This window comes from Diceros bicornis, chromosome X (genome assembly GCF_020826845.1).
Source record: "Diceros bicornis minor isolate mBicDic1 chromosome X, mDicBic1.mat.cur, whole genome shotgun sequence".
In the NCBI taxonomy this organism is placed as follows: domain Eukaryota; kingdom Metazoa; phylum Chordata; class Mammalia; order Perissodactyla; family Rhinocerotidae; genus Diceros; species Diceros bicornis.
This window is the reverse complement of record NC_080781.1, coordinates 20585793-20603175: the sequence shown is the minus strand read 5'-3', so window position 1 is coordinate 20603175 and position 17383 is coordinate 20585793. Positions and strand designations below refer to the sequence as shown.

Genomic DNA, 17383 nt, shown 5'->3' with positions numbered 1-17383 from the left:
ACACATATATATACAATGTGATGTTATTTATATATACCACATTTTGTTTATCCATTCATCCATCAATGGACATTTGGATTGTTTCCACCTTTTGCCTGTTGTGAATAATGCTGCTATGAATGTTGCTATACAAGTATCTGTTTAAGTCTCTGCTTTCAATTCTTTTGGGTATATACCCAGAAGTAGAATTGCTAAATCATACAGTAATTCTACTTTTAATTTTTTTGAGGAACTGCCATACTGTTTTCCACAGCAGCTGTAGAATTTTACATTCCCACCATGATGCACAAGGGTTCCAATTTCTCCACATCCTCTCCAGCACTTATTGTTTTCTGTTTGTTTTTTATAATCGCCATCCTAATGGCACTGCTAATTTTTAAGACCGTTTTGATTTTAAGAAGTATAAAATTCAGTTTGTGGATCTGAATTAGATTTCCCATTTGAGTCTTTCTGACAGTTGGTTTCAAAAATTTGTCTTCCAACAAATGTGCAAGTAAAACATGAGTAAACATGAAAAGCTTCTTACGATGAAAGTGGCTAATGACAGAGAGTTGGTCGTGAGCAGGGGCTCCCTTCCTAGCTGGGTAGCCTTGGGCAAGTTCATTTACCACTCAGCTGCCTCCTAGGGTTGTTGGGAGGATTAAGTTGTTTCATACTTTAAAGCCCTTTACAGTGCCTGGCACCCAGGCATGGGTCAGGCACTGTGTAAGGGTTAGTTGTTGTTTATTGTTTTGGCCAGAACTGAAACTCTCTCATTGAGTTCCATCTTGCTTACCAGAGGTCCAAACCAGATGTAACTAGGATATTTTTGTTTCTTTTTTTGGCAGATATGCCAGAATATATCTGAAAATCTAAAACCTTTAAAGGCATTTGTCAAGACATTTACTGCCTCACTAGATGTTAGAACTTCTTAAAAGGGAAAACTTTGTAGGAGGGGAAATAGAAAATTACCTTCATTTGGACAGGACTATAAATGGGATTATTTTCTTAGAAGAAAACGTTATACATGGAAACCTCTTAATACAGTAAAAGACTGAATTTAAATACCTTTTCTTTTTGAAAATGCCATGCCATGGTCTTCATTATTTGTTACATTTCTAAAGTGCTTTTCTTCCCAGGAAGCTCATTACAAACTGTCTTCTGACCTGATTCAATTCAGCTCCTTTGCTGGGGAACCATCCTTCAAAATGCAGCAGAAACAGATCAGAGAGCTTGCAAATCAAGACCCAGAGTTGTTTTGCATGGATATTGCATTTTATGAAGTGCGACACCATTGTTTATCATTGAGGATTCAAATTATTTCATCCCCTTAGGCAAACTATTCTCAGTTATGATCTTGAGGCAAACTACAGTAGACATGTTGTAGATTCCTCAGAAAGTAAGCTTCTAATGGAAATGCTGACAATCAGTTAACAGCAGGAGGGATAATGGCTGCCACTAAAAATATACTTAAAGATTACAGTAATAAAAACACATATTTTAAAGTGCCTGCTACAAGGTCAAGGATTTTTTTTAAATGTTGCTGTTAATAATAGGTCACCCTATCTTTTGGCATTTGATTTTGTGTTATAAATGGGCTTAATATAAGGTAATGCTGTTGTACTACAGCATTTTTTTCTGTTTGATTGAGTGGAATTGGATGTCTTTTGGCAGAGTTGTCAATGCCTTTAATGGAAGGTCAATAATTGGTGTATTTGTAGAATTGTGGAATTTTCAATCTGGAAAGGATCTTAGCGATCAGCAAGTCTTCTGTATTATATCTGCTAGAGGAGACTTGAGATTCTAAAAAGTAATGGGCTAGAACTTATAAAGGGAAAATGAGTACTGGGGGGGAAATGATGATGTGCCTGAGGCTTTAATATTTTCTCACCCGTGTCATTATACACCCTTCAGTATAAGCCCCTTGCCTTGATTATCTTTCCTTTTTTCTACCATATTACTTTTTTATGATGATAAAAGTAATGTATGTTCATTACACAACTATTAGAAAGTAAAGAAAAAAATTTTAAAAAGACTAAAAATCACCTACAGTCTCATCTCCCAGAGTAGTCACTCTTAATATTTTGGGGGTATCACCCCAATTTTGTTTCCATCTACATGTATGTATTTCCTTTTACAAAACTGGGATCATGCAGAACATACTGTTCCAAAATCCTTTTCACTATGAAATAGCTACATGCTAACCACATTGCCCCTCCCCCAGGTCGGCACAGCACCATGCTGTCCAGAGGTCTCCCCTGAGCCTACAGTTCCTCCAGTGGGTCAAGAGAGCCCTGGGTGGACATCCAGCTCCACCAGCATTGTAGGTCACTTCTTGGAAGCCCCCACTCTGGTCTTGCCCCATGGGGATTGCAGGGGAATCTGTGGAACTTGACCACTGGGACTCTCATCGTGATGGAGGAATGGGGAGGGGCTTGAAACAACCAGCACTCGGATCTCGGCAGACCAAGTTCTTACCTGCAGCACCCAAGTAGTAGTCCCAACCAGCAGCTTTGCTCATCTGCAGAACCAAGTCATGGCACAGTCTGACCAGGGAAGTTGGTGGGGTGCAGGTCTGCCTGATTCGGGTCCTCAAACAAAGATTTTCTAGCCTTAGAGCCTGGTCTGCCTCTGCCCTGGCAGGGGCGCTGAGTCATAGCCCCATCCACTGCTGAGTGAAGTTCCCAGCCCCACCCAACCAAAAAGGCTGGCAAGAACACTTGGCAGCTACATAGCCCAGCAACGCTTGAACAGAGTACAGCAGGCAGAGCTCATTGCCTGCAAAGCCAGTGCCAGGTGTGGAGGGTTCCCCAGCTCTGCTCAGGCAGGGGAGCTAATTCATAGCCTACCCACTGCTGAGTATAACTCCTGGTCCCTCCTGACCAGAAGGCCTGACCAGGGAAAAACTGGGAGCCTGCTTGGAGCTGGCCCTCCTGTCCTGCCCATGCAAGGGAGCTGAGTTATATATAGCCTCATCCACTGCTGAGTGACACTCCCAGTCCCACCCAACCAGAAAGCCTGGCTATAACACCTAGAAAGCTGGATATCCCAGCAAGACTTGAGCAGAGTCTGGCAGGCAGAGCTGGTAGTCTGCAGAGCAAAGTCAGTGGCTCTGTTCAGGCAGGGAGCTTGGGGCACAGGTAGGCTTGAGTCAAGACCACAAAGAGCCTTTCCAGCCTTGGATCTAGTTCTCCCACTGTGTCCAGGCAGGGAAACTAATTCATAGCCCCATCCATTGCTGAATGCAGCTTTTGGCTGGCCTGACCAGGGAACCTAACCAGAGCACACAGGAAGCTGCATAGCCCATCCAATAGTCCTGCTTACAGTAGCACTTGAACAGAGAGCACAGCCCATAGCTCTCTCCATCTGCAGAGCAAAACCAGTGGCTCCATCTGGCTAGGAAATTCAGTATACAATCTTGCCTGATTCAGGTCCCCAAATAATGAGGACCAGTCCTGACCATCTAGTAAGTCTGACCAGAGGACCCAGGCAACCACAGAGCCCATTTACAGCCTCACATGGGCAGGGAACCAAACCAGCAGTCCTACCCAGCTAATAGCACCCACTCCATGACCTCAGAGCTCAGGCAGTGGCCTTGCCCAAAAATAGACCCTGATAGGAAACCCCATCTGCCCAAGGGCATTACCAGCAGACATGTCCAGAAACTCAAACTGAGCTGACTGGTGAAGAACTATCTCTACCAAAGCAAACCTGTAAAGTCTGGGAGAGGAGACCACTTAACTCAAATGCACAGATACCAATGTAAGGAATCAAGGATTGTGAAAAATCTGGTAAACACGACACCACCAAAGGAAACTAATTAAGCTCCAATAACTGATCCTAAAGAAATGGAGATCTCTGAACTATCTGACAAAGAATTCACAATAATTCTCTTAAAGAAGTTTGGTGAACTACAAGAACACCCAGACAACTGAACACAATTAGGAAAACAATGCATGAACAAAATGAGAAATTCAACAAAGAAATAGAAACCATCAAAAACAAACAAACAAACAAACAAACAGAAATCCTAGAACTGAAAAATACAATGACTGGACTAAAGAATTCAACAGAGAGCTTCAAAAGTAAACTCAACCATGCAGAAGAAGGAATCAGTGGCCTAGAAGACAGGACATTTGAAATTATCCAGTCAGAGGACCAAAATGAAAAATGAATGAAACAGAGTGAAGAAAGCCTAAGGACTTATAGGACACAATCAAAAGAAACAATGTCTGCATTATGAGAATTCCAGAAAGAGAAGAGAAAGAGAAAGGGATAGAAAGTATATTGAAAGCAATAATGGCCGAAATCTTCCCAAACCTGGGGAGAGAAATAGACATCCAGATCCATGAGGCACAAAGGACCTCAAATAGGTTGAACCTGAAGACAAAAGCTGAGGAAGTTCATCACCACTAGACTTGCCTTACAAGAAATGCTAAAGGGAGTTCTTTGAGTACAAGGACACTAATAAACATTGTAAAAACATAAGAAGGTAGCATAAAACTCACTGGTAATGATAAATATATAGTCAAAGTTAGATTCTATAACATGGTGCATAATTTACTTAACAACTCTAGTTTAAAAGTTAGAAAACAAATGTAGTAAATATAACCATAGCTACAATAATCTGTTATTGGTTATGCAATATAAAAAATATATTAACTGTAACATCAATAACCTAAAATCTGAGGGGGAGGAGAAGTAAACGTGTAAAGTTTAGGAATTCTATTGAAGTTGTCAGTTTAAAATAGGGTGTTATAATTTTAAGATATTCTATGTAAGCCTCATGGTAACCACAAGAGAAAAATCTGTAGTAGTTAGACAAAAGAACATGATAGAGAAGTCAAAGTATAATGATATCAAAAGACATCAAAACACAAAAGAAGACAGCAGGATACAAAATAAAGAATAATGGACCTACAAAACAGGCAGAAAACCATTAACAAAATGGTGATAGTAAGTCCTTACCTATTAATAATTACTTTAAATGTAAATGGATTAAATTCTACAATCAAAAGACAGAATGGCTGAATGGATGAAAAAAAACAAGGTCCAATTATATGCTGCCCACAAGAGACTCACTTTAGTCTTAAAGATACACATAGACTGAGAGTGAAGGGAAGGAAAAAGATATTTCAAGCAAATGATATCCAAAAAAAGCAGAGGTAGCTATACTTATATCAGACAAAATAGACTTTAAACTAAAATGGTAAAAAGAAACGAAAGTTATTACATAATGATAAAGAGGTCAATCTATCAAGAATATATAACAATTATAAATATTTATGCACCCAATATTGGAGCACCCAAATATATAAAGCAAAACCTAACAGCTAAATAAAGAATAAACAGCAATACAATGATATTTGGGGACGTTAGTACAGTCATGCACTACATAATGATGTTTCATTCGACAATGAACTGCATATATGATGGTAGTCCCAACAAATTATAATGGAGCTGAAAAGTTCCTGTTGCCTAGTGATGTCATAGCTGTTGTAACATCACAGCACAACGCATTACTCACATGTTTGTGATGATGCTGGTATAAACAAACCTACTGCGCTGCCAGTTGTATAAAAGTATATCAATACAATTATGTACGATACATAATACTTGATAATGATAATAGACAACTACATTACTGGTTTATATATTTACTATACTATACTTTTATCATTATTTTAGAGTATACTCTTTCTACTTATAAAAAAAGTTTACTGCAAAACAGTATGCCTTGTTACACTGGCAGCAGCCTCATACATCTTGTGTTTACCGCATCTCTTGGTTGCATCAGTTTCTCTTGTACTTGATTTAATCTTGTGTTGTCTTATTCATCATGGTCCCTAAAGCATACAAAATCCACTGCTAATTTCACCAATAAGAGGCTATGTTAAGTGATTGACTTGGAAACAAAATTAAAAGTGATTAAGGATTACAAAGGTGGAAAATCAGCGATGGTTATTGCTCACCAGTCAGGCATGTCTCATTCCACCATAGCTACAATCTTGAAGAACAAGAACAAAGTGATTGAAGCTGTTAAAGGATCTGCTTCATTGAAGGCAACAAGACTAACAAAAATTTGAGAAGGGCCTATATGAGACATGGAGAAACTTCTAATGACCTGGATTGAAGATCAGAAACAGAAGTGTATCCCTCTCAGCACCATGATGATCACTGCCAAAGCAAAAGATTTGTTTGCAATGTTGAAAGAAAAGTCTGGACCAGACTACCATGTTGACTTTACTGCTAGCTCTGGGTGTTTTATACAATTCAAGAATCGTTGTTCATTACATAATGTGAAAGTGAGTGGTGAGTCTGCAAGTGGTGATGTGAAGGCAGCTGAAGAATTTTCAGAAATTCTAGATAAAGCTGATTGTTGAGGAAAATTACTTGCCAGAGCAAGTACTCAGTATGGATGAAGCCTCCCTATTCTGGAAACAGATGCCTGAAAGGACTTTCATCCATTAGGAGGCCAAGTCAGTGCCAGGTTTCGAGGCTTTTAAGGATAGGATGACAGTCTTGCTTGGGGGCAATGTTGCAGGCTACAAATTGAGACCCTTTGTGATCTGGTACAGTGAGAACCCCAGGGCCTTCAAGCATATCAATAAGCACACACTGCCAGCGTACTATAGGAGCAATAAGAAGTCATGGATGACCCAGCTCCTCTTCCAAGATGCCCTCCTGAATTGCTGTGCCAAAAAAATGGAGAAGTCATGTTTGGAGAATAACACACCTTTCAAGATTTTGCTTATTGTTGATGATGCTCCTGGACGTCCTCTTTTTATTTGTAATTTTCATCCCAATATCAAAGCAGCATTTCTTCCTCCAAATACCACCTCTTTGATCCAACCAATGGATCAAGGAGTTACAGCAGCTTTTAAGGCCTACAACCTGAGGAGGACCTTTGCCCAGGCTATACTGACAACTGAGGAAGACACTGAGAAGACACAGATACAATTATGGAAGGATTACAACATCTATGACTGCATCAAGAACCTTACTTGGGCTTGGGGTAGTGTCACCAAGGAATGTATGAATGGCATCTGGAAGAAGACACTCAAGAGGTTTGTCCATGGCTTCAAAGGATTTGCCAAGGATGAGGAGGTTGCAAAAAATCAACAAGGTTGTGGTTGAGATGGCAAACAACTTTACCCTGGGTATGGATGAGGGTGATGTTGAGGAGTTCCTAGAGCTGGTTCCTGAGGAATGGACTAATGAGGAGTTGTTGGAACTGGAACAGGAGCGCACAGCTGAAGAAGAGGCAAGAGAAAAGGAAACTGCAGGAGAAGAAAAAGAACCCCCAAGAAAATTCACAGTGAAGGGTTTAGCAGAAGTTGTTTCAGACCTCATTGAGCTCCTTAAAAAGTTTGAAAACATGGACCCCAACACCAAAAGGTTTTCATTAAGAGAGAGGAATGTTGATGGTGCATTATCGGCTTACAAGCAAATCTATGATGAAAAAGAAAAACAAACCAAGCAAACCACCATGGACATATTTCTGAAAAGAGTGACACCTCCTCAAGAAGAGCCTCAGGCAGGTCCTTCAGGAGGTATTCCGGAAGAAGGCGTTGTTATCATAGGAGATGACAGCTCCATGTGTGTTATTGCCCCTGAAGACCTTCCAGTGGGACAAGATGTGGAGGTGGAAGACAGTGATACTGATGATCCTAACTCTGTGTAGGCCTAGGCTAATGTGTGTGTTTGTGTCTTAGTTTTTAACAAAAAAGTTTAAAAAGTAAAAAAAAAAATTTTTTAAATAGAAAAAAGCTTATAGAATAAGGATATAAAAAAGAAAATATTTTTGTACAGCTATACAAAGTGTTTTAAGTCAAATAATTAAAAAGTTTATAAAGTAAAATAGTTATAGTAAGTTAAGGTTAATTTATTATTGAAGAAAACTTTTTTAATGAATTTAGTGTAGCCTAAGTGTACAGTATTTATAAAGTCTACAGTAGTGTACAGTAATGTCCTAGGCCTTCACATCCACTCACCACTCACCCACTGACTCACCCAGAGAAACTTCCAGTCCTGCAAGCTCCATTCATGTTAAGTGCCCCATACAAGTGTACCATTTTTTAAATCTTTTATGCCATATTTTTACTGTACCTTTTCTATGTTTAGATATGTTTCAGTACACAAATACCATTGTGTTATAATTACCTACAGTACTCAGTACAGTAACACGCTGTAGAGGTTTGTAGCCTAGGAGCAATAAGCTATACCATATAGCCTAGGTGTGTGGTAGGCTATACCATGTAGGTTTGTGTAAGTACACTGTATGATGTTCACACAATGAAGAAATCACCTAATGACACATTTCTTAGAATGTATCCCCGTTGTGAAATGATGCATGACTGTACCCCTCTCAACAATGGAGAGATCATCCAGACAGAGAATCAACAAGGAAGTAGCACATTTGAACAACACTATAGACCAAATGGACCTAACAGACATGTACAGAACATTCTATCTAACAACAGAATACATATTCTTCTCAGGCACACATGGAACATTTTCTAAGATAGACCATATGTTAGGCCACATAACAAGTCGTAGCAAATTCAAGAAGATACTTGGTATGATTTAAATCTTCTCTGACCACAATGGTATGAAACTGGAAATCAATAATAGGAGGTAAACTGGAAAATTCATGAATACATGGAAATTAAACATTATCTTGAACAACCAGTGGATCAAAGGAGAAATTACAAAGTATCTTGAGACAAACACAAATGGAAACACAACATAAACTTATGGGTTGTAGCAAAAGCAGTTCTAAGGAGGAATTTCATAGCAATAAATGCCTACATTAATAAACAGAAAGGTCTCAAACAACATTATGCCTTAAGGAACCAGGAAAAGAGGAACAAACCGGTGCTGGGAAAATTGAACAGTCACATGTAAAAGAACGAAACTAGACCCCTATCTCACACCACTCACAAAAATTAACTCAAAATGGATTAAAGACTTCAATGTAAGACCGAAACCATAAAAATCCTAGAAGAAAACATAGGAGAAAAGCTCCTTGACATAGGTCTTGGCAATGATTTTTTGGATATGACACCAAAAGCACAAGCAACAAAAGCAAAAATAAGTGGGACTACATCAAACAAAAAAGCTTCTGCACAGCAAAAGCAACCATCAACAAAATGAAAAGACAACCTACAGAATGGGAAAAATATATGCAAAACACATATCTGATAAGGGGCTAATATCCAAAATAGATAAAGAGCTCATACAGCTCAATAGCAAAAAAACAAATAATCCAATTTAAAAATGGGCAAAGGACTCAAATAGACATTTTTCCAAAGAAGATACATGAATGGCCAACAGGTACATGAAAAGGTTGCTCAACATCACTAATCAATAGGGAAATGGCCAATCAAAACCACAATGAGATATCACCTCACGCCCATTAGAATGGCTAGCATCAAAAAGACAAGAAATAATAAATGCTAGCAAGGATGTGGGAAAAAGGGAACCCCTACGCATTATTGGTGGGATTGTAAATTGGTATCGCCACTATGGAAAACATAATGGAGGCTCCTCAAAAAATTAAAACTAGCACTACCATATGATCCAGCAATTCCACTTCTGGAAATATATCCAAAGGAAATGAAAACACTAACTCAAAGAGATATCTGCACCCCCATGTTCATAGCAGCATTATTTAAATAGCCAAGATATAAAAGCAACCTACGTGTCCATTGACGGATGAACGGATAAAGAAAATGTGGTATATACATACAACTGACTATTATTCAGCTATAAAAAGGAGGAAATCCTACCATTTGCAACAACATGGATGGACCTTGAAAGCATTATGCTAAGTGAAATAAGTCAGACACAGAAGACAAATACTGTATGATCTCACTTATATGTGGAATCTTAATGAAAAAAAAAACACTCATGGAAAAAGAGATCAGATTTGTGGTTACCAGAGGCAAGGAGTTGAGGGGGAATTGGATGAAGGTAGCCAAAGGTACAAATTTCCAGTTATAAGTAAGTATAGGGATGTAGTGTACAGCATGGTGACTATAGTTAACACTGCTGTACGGTATATATGCGAGTTGGAAAAAAAAATTTTTTTATATCTATATGAGATGATGATGTTAACTTATTGTGGTAATCATTTCATGATATATAAATCAAATCATTATGCTGTACACTTTAAACTTATACAGTCCTGTATGTCAATTATATCTCAATAAAACTGGAAAAAAATTTTTTTAAGTTGGGAAGATAAAAATCTTTAGTGATTTGATTTATATAAAGGTATCTCACTTCAATCATTTTGCATTTGTTTGATTACTAGTGATGCTGAACATTTTTTGTAGTTCATTTATAAGTCTTCTGTGAATTGCCTGTGTATGCCATATGCTCGTTTTTCTATGAAGGTTTTTACCTTCTTTTTGATTTGTAAGCTCTGTTTATATACTAAGATCCATAATTTGTAGTTAAATGTTGGAAAAATGTTCCCCTATTTTTTAATTTGCTTTTTACCTTATTTCATGGTGCTTTTTTTAGGGACAGTTTTAAATTTTTATATAGCCAAACATCCTCTTTTCCTTTATGGTTTCTTTCTTTGCTTTTATGCTCACAGCCAAAGATAGTTCTAAAACATAAATCTAATCATACTCATCCCTTGATTAAAATCTTCCAGGGGCTCTTGGGGAAAAAAATCCGGCTTCCTTCTGGTACTCAGCCCCAGGCTCCTGCCACCCAACAGGCACTCGGGCTTCTAGTCCCACCAAGCAATTGTACCTAGTACCCTCTACTTAGCACCCTCTACTTGGAAAGCGAGCCCTCCATCAGCCCCACAAGCTCGCTCCCCACCTCAACCCCATATTCCCATGCATCACTGAAGCACCAGCTCTGACATGACCACCCTCTGTGCAGCAGCTGGTCGCCAGGGGGCTCAGTAGTAGTCTGTAAAATGAGTAACTCAAACGACAAGGAAAGTCTAAAATGGCTAATAGGAGAATTGGCTCTCAGAGCCAGTTTAAGATCAAAAGATTGGGCCGAGCTGCTGGGGGCTGGGGCTCAGTGACGAGCAATGGAGAGACACGAGGGCAGAGAGCCCAGGAGCATGGGCAGGGTGCTCAGAAGTGGGTGGAACTGAATGTGTGGGGACCAAGCTGCAGGCAAAGAGCAGAAGGTCAAATCGGCTGGCAGCACTGGGAGGTCTGGGGCTCAGGGACTCTGGGCCAAGATTGGGCTTTCCAGAAGGCTGAAGAACAGCATCAGGTAAGGGCTCAATTCTGAAAGCACTGGGCAACAGTCACCTGAGGTCCTAAACTGGAAAAGCCATGTTACCACTCAAACCTCCTCCACCCTCATAGTCCCCCACACCAGCAAATGGCATCACCGGCTTTCCAGTTTCCCAGGGCAGAAGCTGGAGTCACTCTATTCCTCTTCCTCCCACACCCCACATCCCATCTGTCAGCAAGTCCTGTTGGCGCTACCGTCAAAATGTAGCCAGACCACATACTGCATGATTCCATTTAGATGACATTCTGGAAAAGGCAGAAACTGTAGGGACAGAAAGCAGATCTGTTGCCAGAGGCTGGGGTGGGGGGGGGTGACGACAAAGGGTCCTGAGGGAATTGGGTGGGTGATGGAACTCTCCTACACTTTGATTGTGGGGGGGGGAAGGGGTCACCCAAATGTAGGCATTTATCCAAACTCACAGAACTGTACACTAAAAGGGTGAGTTTTATTTTAAGTAAATTATACATTAATAAAAAATTTGGGAAAAAAATACATTGGGGCTCCAACCATTTCTCACCACCCTCACGGCCATCAGCCTGGTCCAGGGCACCATCATCTTCTTGGATTCTTATTGCAGTGGGTCCTTAACTGTTCTCCCTGCACCTGCTCTTGCTCTGCTGTAGGCTGTTCCCAGCACAGCGGCCCGAGTAGTCCTTTTCAAACACAAGTCAGAGTTTGTTACTCTTGTGCTCAGAACTCCAGAGGTAAAGGAACTCTCCAGGTTTCTCTTCTCCTCGGAGTAAAGGCCAAAGTTCTCACGTGGCCACCAAGAGCCTACATGGCACAGCCATCTGTCACTCCTCTGGTGACCTCCTCTTAACCACCTCCCCCAGGTGACTCCACTCCAGCCACCATGGCCTCCCTGCTCCTCCTCGGACGCCCTGCGTGCTCTCTTCTTGGAGTTCTCTGTCTGGACTGTGCTTCCCCCTGATTTCCATTTACGTGGTCTTGTCCCTCATCTCTTTCAGGTCTTTGTTCAAATAGCCTCTTCTCCAGGAGGCCTTCCCTGGGCACCCTATTTACAATTGCAGCCCGGCTGCCCTCCCATTTGCTATCCTCTCCTTTTATTTTTCTCACAGGCCATAGTTCCACGTATTTTGTTCGTTTTGTTTATTGTGTGCTTCCTCCTCATATCCATGAGGACAGGACAGGGATTTTGTTTTCTTTCCTGCTACCTTTCTGGTACCTAGAACATTACTATTTGCCTGGCAAATCATAGACAGTTAAATTTTGTAGATGGAGGAAAAGAAGGCAAGAAGGAGTGAGTCCCGAGAACCAGCAGTGTTGGGAATCTTATGTGTCAGCATTTCACTGCCCCTGAATTTCACTCCGCTGCTCCCCGGAGATAGTCTTGGACAACGTGGACTGTGGTACAAGTCTGTGTTTGTGGGCACAGGAGTTTTGGGGTAGTAGGTCCCCTTCCTGCCTTTCCTTTTTATTTTGCTGCCACCTCAGATGGCTAACTTAACAGATGCCTTCTCTCACATTTCTCTCTAGAAGCAGATGTTCCAGGAGAGGAGTAGCCGGATGCTGCAGGCCTTGTCCCCGAAGCAGAGCCCCGTGAGCAGCCCTACCAGGAGCCGGTCCCCTTCCCGTTCCCCGTCGCCCACCTTCTCATGGCTCCCGATCAAAACCTCACCCCCCTCCTCGCCCAAAGCAGCCTCAGCCTCCATCAGCAGCATGAGTGAGGGGGATGAGGATGAGAAGTAGAGGCTGCTGGCAGACAACAAGAGCTACACCACATAGGCTGGGGAGGAGGGCGGGGACACCGGGGATGCCTGGGTGGTGTTTGAAGGGTAATAGTCACAGGAGCTATAGCTCATCAGGGAGACCTTGAGCTCTGCTAACGGAAGGCCTTGGGACCAGCTCTCCCTCAGTCTCCACTCAGCCCAAGACTTGGGCTCTGCATGGAGGTTTCCAGCCAGACAACCTATACAAACCTTAGCATCATCTAGAATCACTCTGCTTTAACCTTGCTAAGGAAAGATGCAGAGCACCCCTGGGAGACTTGCACTGAGTGGGGTGTCTTCTGTCTTGGCCCTTACACCCACCCTTACCGAGTACACCACCTGTGGAAGCGGCTGTTCCCTCAACCTGCTACTTCTGGCTCATAAGGGCCCTGCACGTCGCCTCCTACCACCCCAGCTCTGCCAGAATAAAGTTGTTTCCAATAGAGGTGGCAAAGTGCTTCTGAAATAGTCGAGTGAAAGACAGATTTCAACCTTCTCAGTTTAGCCACTGAGACCTGATGTTGCAACGCATCGATTCTTTCCAGTTCCAGGAATGTGGCGCAGATGAAGCCTTGCTTTAGGCCAGATATATAAGGTCATCTAATGTGAACCTTAATTTCTTATTCAAAGGGCAATTTTGGCAAGGAGAACTCCACATAAGGCCTAATGTGCTCCTGGTTGTACTTTTTCATCATTGGTTTGACTTCATTGTTTTCCAGAAATTACCTTAATCTGTGGGAAATGCAACAAAGAAAAACATCCTGTGTGTATATATATATATATATATATATATATATATGTGTGTGTGTGTGTGTGTGTGTATATATATATATATAAAAGAGGAGCTGCTTTGCTTTTGCTCCAAGTTTAGCAGATGGTAAATGTTTCTTGAAGCTTCTCCTTAAAGGATGCTTTTATGGAATGGCTTTTCCCATTTCTGACCAGTTAACAGTTTCATAGACCTCAAGTAACAGTTTGATGTACCAAACCACATAGTATACCAATAGGGGGTGCTACCTGCACGTATCTGTTCTATGTATGCTCCAAATATGCCATCCAGGGTGTATACCATATGCAATATGAATATATATGGTGATGGCATTTTACAATATCCTCCTCTCTCCTGCACTCACCCTAATACTCTGCTGAAATCCTTGGTCTACAGAACTACCTGGTTCCCTTGTGACTTGGGCACTTTGTCAAATGCTCATCCTGGATTCTTATAGAAGTGTCTTGTCCCAACCAAGAAATTAGTATGTTGTTCTCATGGCCTCCCATAATATTTTGGGGTGGAGGGAAGCTCTGAAGAGTTTCACAGAGCACTGTGGGAACCTCAGTCTGAGCTCAGCATCTGAATGCTCTAGGTAGTATTGTAGTTATCCCCGGCCTTGGGTTTGATAAATGGGATGAAAACTCTAAGCATTCCTGCTGAGTTGTTTGAAGTTACTTCCCCTAATCACAGTAGGAAATGAGCAGGTCATCAAGGTGTACAACCACACTCTTGAATAGGAGGCATTGCCTGGCTGTCGCAGCAAAGCTAGAGACAGAGCTGGGGCCTGACTGAGCAGAGGCCCAAACCAGCAACTTATGGGCAGAGCTCAGCATCTTTTGTGACAGAAACACCCCTTTTCAGAGGCCTTGGGAACCAGACTTCTGGGTGACAAGTGGGGCAACCAATAAAGGAAGGTGGCATGTCTTTCCCCCTTGTGTTGGGGTTGAACTACCTCCCTGCCCACCTGGAGATGAGTGGTGTTTGTTGGAAAGCAAAACCATGAGGCTAAGCTGGCTTGGAACCCCCTTGTTGCTGGCACCTTCTCCAGACTCTGTCAAGCATTCACGAGGGACAGAGACCTGGTGGGAACATAGCTTATGAGAAGAAAACTTCTTTTTGTAGTCAAGGCCCAGAGCATTGCTCTGCAGAGAAAGGCAAAGGCCCCATTCTTCTGTGGTGTCCATTTGGTCTCTCTCTGCCATCATGCACCCAGGGCAAACTGAGCACATATATCTACCATTTCAGTTGGTGACACTTGGAACCGTGAAAGGAGGAGGAGACCAGTGGGCAAGGCAAGGTGGTGAGAACAAGAGAAGAGAAAAGGAAAAGAGAGGTGCCTGGAGAGAGGAAAGGAGGTTAACGAAAACTTGCACTCTCAACCATTTCAAGACTCACTTTGTTAGGGGAAACTCTCTCTTGGGAAGACCTTTTATGCACTTACGCCATGGCCCAGGGCAGATAGATCCACTTTTACCTGAATCCTGCTCTGAGGCAAACACTGTGGGGTTGATGCATCAGGCTGAATATAAGTTTGTAGGCCTTACACACCATACTGACCGGTGCCACTTATGTGACTCATCAGATTCAGAGCCATCATAGCTGCCAATTATGGGAAGTGACCAATGCCTGGGATATTCTAGGGATGGGCCAAAACAAGCCACAAGTGGATTCTAAATCTCACCCTATGTCCCCCTCCTGACCTCTAGCAATACCCTCCCCCCACCCTCCTGAGGCTACAAAACTACTGAGAGGAATGGGGGGCATTCTGCCACCCAACTTTTGATGCTTCCTGGCCATCAGTTTCTCCCAGCCCCTCCCCGCTCCTAGGAGGAGATGGTGGCTCTTTGTTTGGGCCAGCCAGTCAACAGTAATGGCCAAGAGTGAGTTAAGGCTGGAGTGAGAGATGTAGAAAGTATGATACAAGCTTGGAGAGGAAAGCAGAAATGACAAAAAGCAAGGAAAGATTCTTTTTGCCCTAGAAAGAGAAGGAAGCTTTAGACTGAGGACTAGAGAATAGCCATTAGGGTTGGGGAAGGGGGCAGGTTATGGAGATGGGTGAAACTAGGGCTGAAGGAGGGTGGGAGTGGGAGAGAAGTTACTTTCCGCTCCCTTTCAAGGTGTCACTCATCCCCTAACAGGTGAAGAAGGCAGGCTTCCTTTCACAGACACCAAGGCTAGTGGGTATCCATGCAGGATGTGGATTCCCTGCCCCCTAACTTCCCCATTTCAGCACTTCTCCATTAGCTGCCACATCCTCCTCCCAGGGGAGCCTGAAATCAAACATTCACCCTTCCGCCAGCTAAAAACACGAGGGAATTGTAATGTCATAGTCACATTGAACGGCCTGTTTCTGGCACGCCAGCTCCCATGTTCCAGGACCTTATGAAGGTCAAGGAAACCAACCTCAAGAGGAAGGGTCGCAAGACTGAAGTCTGCCTTCTGACCCGCTCTGTGGGGAAGAGACACAGCTGTGGGATTGCAATCTTGCTCCATGCCTTAGGCTGTAGTTACTGCAAATCCATCCTTTGAGGGAGGGACGGGAAGAATGTGGATTTGTTTTCTCTCCATCTTCAGGACTTATTTTAGCACCCAGGCATACCCCAGGGAGACATGTGAGATGGCGTCACAGACTCAGCTGAATCAGATGAGCCCGTACGGAGCAGAGATGTCCCTGTTCCTCAGGTATCCATTCAGCACTAGTCTTGGCCATCAGACTTTTTTAAAAAGAATGAGCTCATGAGGCATTTGCAACTTCTATTTATCTCTAGACCTGAATTTTTTGTTGTGTCACTGCATTGTGTCCCGGGACAAAGCCATAAGAAGAGCATACATACTTGACTATGCTGTACATAAGACAAGACGACAACAACTTGTCTGGGTTAAAGCACGACCTTATGCCCAAGCATTTGCTCTGGTGCTGAATAACGCGAACTTCTGGAATCAGCCCCCAACCCCTCCTGCCCTCCTGCTCCATACCCACTCCTGCTCCCAAACGGAACACGTCAATCCCAATTTGTTTATAAATAAAGGGATGCAGAATTGCACTTTTGCTGGTTGTGTTTCTTAAAAGTGTGTTGCTCTGTGTTCCTATTTGTGAGTTCTAGCTCAATGTGGAAAAATACAGGAGTAGCAGCTGTCCCGGCTCTGCCCAGCTGTGGCCCCAGCACTTCAGAAAGATGGGACTCGGTACTGTGCATCATAGGGCAAAGTCTTGGCATTGCCAAGGGGCCCACACCTGACTTAAAAGCTAGTTAGGAACAGACTCATCTGGATGGGAGGTCACGTGGGGAGCCCAGTCAGGACCCTGAGTTGTAGGTCCACCACTAAGTTGCTTTGTGACCTTGGCCAAACCACTTCACTTCTCTGGCCTCAGTGTCTGCTTTTGTAAAATGAGGGAGTTGAAGGAAATGGTTTCTGAGGTCTCCTTTGCCTGTAAAGGAATTTATGAGGCAACCTGCATTGTCCTTAAGCTTCTCCAGCTAGGATGCTGTCACTGGGCGACCATGAGAAGGTGCTTACCTCTCACTGAGTGGGAAGCTGGAGAGGTGCCCTGGGGCCCCCACAACGGACAGCATCAGCATCAGTGGCCGCTTTCCTGCCTCAGCCTCCACAGGCTCTCCGGTTCCAC

General features: G+C 42.7%; 1 protein-coding gene across 2 annotated transcripts in view; it reads left to right on the top strand.

Moving 5' to 3' along the window:
- PCYT1B (phosphate cytidylyltransferase 1B, choline) overlaps nt 1-13760 on the top strand; it is a 99339-nt gene extending 85579 nt beyond the window's left edge. For both annotated transcript variants that reach the window (XM_058535591.1, XM_058535593.1), the window contains one exon: nt 12751-13760. In XM_058535591.1, coding sequence (XP_058391574.1) covers nt 12751-12963 — 213 coding nt within the window. In that variant the 3' untranslated portion in view covers nt 12964-13760. The remainder of the gene's footprint in view (nt 1-12750) is intronic.
- Nucleotides 13761-17383: the final 3623 nt, after the last annotated feature.